Genomic DNA, 6000 nt, shown 5'->3' on the forward strand with positions numbered 1-6000 from the left:
TGAATTTATTTATTTTTTTAAATATAGGAAAGTACAGATCTTATTTACTTGTTTTTAAACTTTTTATTTTATATATATTTTTATTTTTTACATTTTTTTTTTTACATTTTTTTTTTTTTTTATGTGTATGCAAATGTCATACATCCCAGGAGTCTTCGGGAGGGAAGGGGGGGGGGGGTTTAGCTAAGCACACCCTCCTGCATGCATGCTTGAGCTAAGGGCAGATGGATTCTAGGAAGTAAATGCTACATGAATCGTTTTCTTACTCAAGATGGCAATGGCCAGAAATGCTAGGGGGGGGGGTGTTTTTCAAAGTGATTTCTCAAAGGGAAAAAAAAGCATAGACGTAGATAATTGGGTGAGATTGCTTTGAATATTATAAATTTAAGTGTTGCTAAACCCAGGAGCTTGCAGTCACTATATCTGCCCCCCACAGTACACAGAACATGAAAATGCAATTTTTTTAGTAAATATAAACGGCTAAATATACTTTCTCATCAGCAGTGTATAGCAGTCTTGTAACCCAATATCAGTGTCTGGTTAAAGCTTATAGGATGAGTTTTCATTCTCCTCTGACTGTCCTAAAGAGGCTGCAGGACCCCTGGCCCTCTGTCTGAAAAGTGTTGATTGGCCCTGTGCTGATCACATGCACCGTTCCAAGGACAAAAAAAACCTCTAGCAATACACACCAAACTGAGCATGTGTTCAACTTTTTCAGGATGTTCTTAACAAATTAGTTGCATTTAAATGATTTTGCTGTGAAATATGTAAATTATTGTAAGCATCGGAAACTTGTCTATATCCTGTGGAGAGGGAGAAGCAACTCTCTAAGCCAGTCTTGCTCTCCTGTATGCGCATGTGCTGACAGAGAACTGACTGAACAGTGATGGTCTCATTAGTTTTGCTTGCCCATCATATGTTTGGGGGTGGCAGGTTGGTGACATAGGATTGTGTAATTGATATTCCAGCGCTAATGTGGAAAAACGACTGTGGAACTAAAGGGTGCCGCAAACATTGTGAGGGTCAAATACTACCTACAAGCTGGTATAGGAAGAAAAATCAATGGTTGGTGTTGCGCTCCCACAATAAAAATAAAATAAAAACTGTATATTGTGTGTTCAACTGCAGCACATAAATATATAAAACACTAAATATCAATAGCAGTCAATCCAGTGGGATGCAGGTTTGTATAAATATACAATAAAACCAATAAAGTGCTTAAGTGCTGTAACAAGTGACTAGTGCATGAATTGATGAGTGGATAAATGCAATAAATATTAAATGTAATAAATTCAGATAAAGTCCATAGTGTGTTGGCAATAGTGCAGATGGTGCTAATGAATCTCAGAAAAAGGAACACCTCTGGATTCAAAGTGCAATGTAAAGGTGCTCTGTAGTATTAGCAGGTAGCACTGTGGACTTCAGTGGTAGGTGGCTCTTCGGTGTTGGTAACACTTATGGGTGTACTACCTTCTTACCTTACTGCTGTAAGGTAAGCAGCATTCAGAGAGAGGGGTTAATTACTCAGGATGGGGGGTTGTTTCCTGCGCGATCCTTCTTTCCAGAATGTCCCAGTGTGTATAAAGCCTAAGGGCTGCTTCTCTACATTAAGTGATGGGGGCCACTCGAAAAAACAAGCATGTATAGAGAGAATATAGAGCCACTATGGTGTAGTATGTTTAAAAAGTTGATGTTTATTATGACAGCTTAAAAAGTAATCGCATTTCAAATAAGATGCACAATGTAAAAATGAGCAGCGAGCTCGAGACCTTAGAACGTCACTTCCAATGTATGCCTGTGTCCTACGCGTTGCGTCACTTTCATGTGTCTTCAATGGGGATCCCCGTTGAGGTCACGTGAGTGATGTAACACGTAGGACACAGGCATTACGGACACTGGAAGTGACATTCTAAGGTGTCAAGCTCGCTGCTCATTTTTACATTGTGCATCTTATTTGAAACATGAGTACTTTTTAAGCTGTCAAAATAAACAACTTTTTAAACATACTACACCATAGAGGCTCTTTATTCTCACCATACATGCCCACCACACATGCTAGTTTTTAACATTGTGCATCTATCTTATTTGAAATGTGATTACTTTTCAAGCTGTCATAATAAACATCAACTTTTTAAACATACTACACCATAGAGGCTCTATATTCTCTCCATACATGCCCGTTTTTTCGAGCGTCCCCCATCACTTAATGAAGAGAAGCAGCCCTTGGGCTCTATACACACTTGGACATCCAGGAAAGAAGGATCATGCAGGAAACAACCCCCCATCCTGAGTAATTAACCCTTCTACTCTATCTGAAATGCTGCTTACCTTACAGCAGTAAGGTAAGAAGGAAGTACACACACGGGTGTTGCCTACACCGGAGATACACCTACCACTGAAGTCCACAGTGCTACCTGCCAATACTACAGAGCACCTTTACATTGCACTTTGTATCCAGAGGTGTTCCTTTTTCTGAGATTCATTAGCACTATTGCCAACACACTATGGACTTTATCTGAATTTAATATTTATTGCATTTATCTGTATTTATTATTGCATTTATCCACTCGATTCATGCACTACAGTCACTTGTTACAGCACTTTTTTATTGGTTTTATTGTATATTTATACAAACCTGCATCCCACTAGGTTGGTGACACTGCTATATTACTTTACTGCAGTAGAGGGCTGTGGCCCAAGTGCTGGGCCACCAAGGAGCCTGCCAATGCTCCAGACAATGTTAGATGAGAGCTGAAGCATCCCCACGAGTAAGCTCCATTGGGCGGCGTGAAACATGTTGGGGCATGGCCTGGCAGGGTTTCAGGCTGAGATTGCCACTTGTCGATACACAGCGGTCTTGTTCTGATGTGCGTCTCCCAGGACCTTCAGCTTTTAGGGTTGTGCAAATGTCAGGATTGTCCTTTTTGGCAGGTTAAAGGAGTTGTAAAGTCAGTTTTTTTTATCTTGATGCATTAAAATGAAAAGCCTTCTGTGTGCGGCAGCTGCCCCAGCACCCCCTAATAATTACCTGAGCCCCATCTCTGTCCAGCGATGTCCACGGCTGTCTCGGCCGTCAGACTCTCCCTCCTGATTAGCGAAGACACAGCAATGGCACCATTGGCTCCTGCTGCTGTCAGCCAATCAGAGAGAGGGGGCAGGGCCTGGCTGCAGCCCTGTGCCAGCTGTGACTCGGCTCAGTTCCCCCCCATAGTAAATATGTAGGGGGAACTAATGCGCAAAACAAAATGTACCCAATAACTAAAATAAGTAGCTGCCACAACCAATAAAGTGTTCACACACTAAGTCACATAGTAAGCTGCTTGCAGTGGGGGCACTCAACAGGAGCGAGGGGGGCAGGAGCCACAGAAGAGGAACTTGAGAAGAGAAGGATCCAGCCTACTTTCACACTGGGGAGGGGGCGTTGTCGCCGCTATTTTTAGCAGCGCATTACCGTCGTTTTTGCGGCACTATTCGGCCGTTTGCTGGCGGTTTGGCGGTGCTGCCCATTGATTTCAATGGACAGGAGCGCTTTAGGAGCGGTGTATACACCGCTCCTACAGCGACTCAAAGATGTGGCTAGCAGGACTTTTTTAACGTCCTGCCAGCGCACCGCTCCAGTGTGAAAGCCCTCAGGCTTTTTCACTGGAGTGAAAGGGAGATGCTCTTTCAGGGCAGATAATGGTGCATTTGCTCACACGGAGTGTGTTTCCTATTGACACTGTATTGCAATGACTGCAGGTTTCCTGTTAAGCGCTGAGACAAATCATAAGATCTCTTGTAGACGTGCGTTGGTTTCATGTGCTCGATGTCCATTTGAAACACAGGTCAGCAAATTCCCATTAACTACAATGAATTAGAATAGATGACAGTTGAGTGGCTGAGTTTGACCTCACTTGCATATCTTTGGATGCAGCCAGTGTGTGTGTAAACTGCAGACAAAGCAGGTCACACTGCGTTTTCTATTCGAATGCATGTGTTTGCAAATGTATTTTGAGAAGAAGCCAGACAACCTGAGCCATAGTAGTATCTGTGGCTCAGCCGATCTTCAGAAGTGGCCATGCTGCACTGTCCATAGTAACCATTTTAGATGGCATCAACTTGGTTTCTTTCACTTCCTGGGATCTGATTGGTCCCCCTGAGCAGAGCTGTATTATAATGAATGTCGATTTGTCATTAGGAGGGTTTTTAATCCAGCATACTTCTTTCTTCCCAGATAAGCTGGACGGCTTAAAGGCCAACAAGAGGAAGCGGGACTACGAAGCGGTGTCTAGTCGCATGGAAGACTATCTACAACTTCCGGATGATTATGACACGCGGGAGTCTGAGCCTGGGAAAAAGAGGGTAAAGCATTCAAAGCAGCTTCATTCAAAAACATCTTGTTGTTGAAGCCATGGCTTTAATATAACTGGCCATGGAAATTGTCTTCCCTAGCTCCATTGCTACAAGTTTTAAGTGTTGCATTTCTTTTTTTATTTCTTTTTTCACCAGGTCAGATGGGCCGATCTGGAAGAAAAGAAAGATGCTGATCGGAAAAGGGCCATAGGCTTTGTTGTTGGCCAGACGGACTGGGATAAGATAACTGATAAAAGTGGACACTTGGCGGAGCGAGCACTGAACCGCACCAAATACATTTGAGGTGGTGAGTATAATTCCCGAGCTGTATGTCGCCTCCATTCTTTGTCAGCCACTTAGAGATCACATTTCTATAAATGGCTGATGTTTTTTTAGTTTATTTTGTCAATGCTTTATTTGGAGCCGGTGGCCCGTTTTGTTATTGGGCTCCTTTTTTTTATTATTATTTCTATCTGGCAGTAGCATTTAATGTTTTATCTGTTCTTAGTTCTGTGGAATTCAGCTCTTGCCGTGTTGCTTGCACTTCTAAGAGGGATTTTTGTCTTCCAGGTGCCCTCAGAAGGCAGTGAAGACGGCAGTGAAGACGGCAGTGGATGCACTTCTGTCCCTACAAGTTTAATTTTATTTTGTTATGTAACGTAAAAGTACATGATGCAACGTCTTAGACTCGGTTGTAGTAATATTATTGTCCCGGAAATGTGCATGTGTTTGCATTTTATATTCTGTGTAGTTCATTTAAAGTGGTTTACTAGAGAAATAAATTCTGTGGACACACTTGCCTCGCTTGTAGATTCATTTATTTTGTCTGACCAAGAAGATTCCAGATGCACATGGTAGACATCGATTTTTCTGGAAGATGGTTTATTTTGACGACACCAGGTGACGTGCGCAACGTCTGAAGCTTTATTTCTAATCCTTGTTGGACTTCGCTGTGTGTTTTTCAGCATTTTTGTTGTATGTTTTTTAATATAAATAAATACTTTTTTAGTCATTCTGTGTAGTGTCCTCTTTAGCTTCTGACCACCAAGCCTCTTGGAAAATGGAGACTCCTGAAAATGAAATGAAACCTGGTTAGAAGAGCGTCATGTTCTGATTCTATTTCCGGTGCTGCAACTTGTCGTATTTTTCACATGCAGTCCTCACCAGGGACTTCTCTTGTGAAATTATGCATGTCTCTAGGTCGTCAGAGCAATTTGTGAGGAAGAAGGCGATTTTGATCGAGAAGATATCATCCCTGAATTCCATGTGCGTCCTCTTCATTGCATGGAAGAAGGCCATTCTAATGGAGAAGATATTGTCCCTGAATTCCGTGTCTCTCTGTGTCCTCTTCATTGCATGGATAAAGGTGATTCTAATGGTGAAGATATTGTCCCCGAATTCCATGCGAGTCTGCATCATCGTCATTGCATGAAAGGAGACGATTCTGATGGTGAACATATTGTCCCTGAATTCCACGTGTCTGCATCATTGTCGTTGCATGAAAGGAGGCGATTCTGATGGTGAACATATTGTCCCTGAATTCCACGCGTGTCTGCATCGTCGTCATTGCATGAAAGAAGGTGATTCTGATGGTGAAGATATTCCTGAATTCCATGTGTCTTCATCCTCCTCCATTGTAGGAAGAAGGACATTTCGGCGACAATATTG

At 42.4% G+C, this 6000-nt stretch overlaps 1 protein-coding gene across 4 annotated transcripts in view; it reads left to right on the forward strand.

The window, feature by feature from the left end:
• The window catches only part of YLPM1 (YLP motif containing 1), a 60733-nt gene extending 55389 nt beyond the window's left edge, over positions 1 to 5344 (forward strand). For all 4 annotated transcript variants that reach the window (XM_040333184.1, XM_040333182.1, XM_040333183.1 and 1 more), the window contains 3 exons: positions 4214 to 4341; positions 4489 to 4639; positions 4903 to 5344. In XM_040333184.1, coding sequence (XP_040189118.1) covers positions 4214 to 4341; positions 4489 to 4635 — 275 coding nt within the window. In that variant the 3' untranslated portion in view covers positions 4636 to 4639; positions 4903 to 5344. The remainder of the gene's footprint in view (positions 1 to 4213; positions 4342 to 4488; positions 4640 to 4902) is intronic.
• Positions 5345 to 6000: the final 656 nt, after the last annotated feature.

Source organism: Rana temporaria, chromosome 13, assembly GCF_905171775.1.
Source record: "Rana temporaria chromosome 13, aRanTem1.1, whole genome shotgun sequence".
Lineage (NCBI taxonomy): Eukaryota > Metazoa > Chordata > Amphibia > Anura > Ranidae > Rana > Rana temporaria.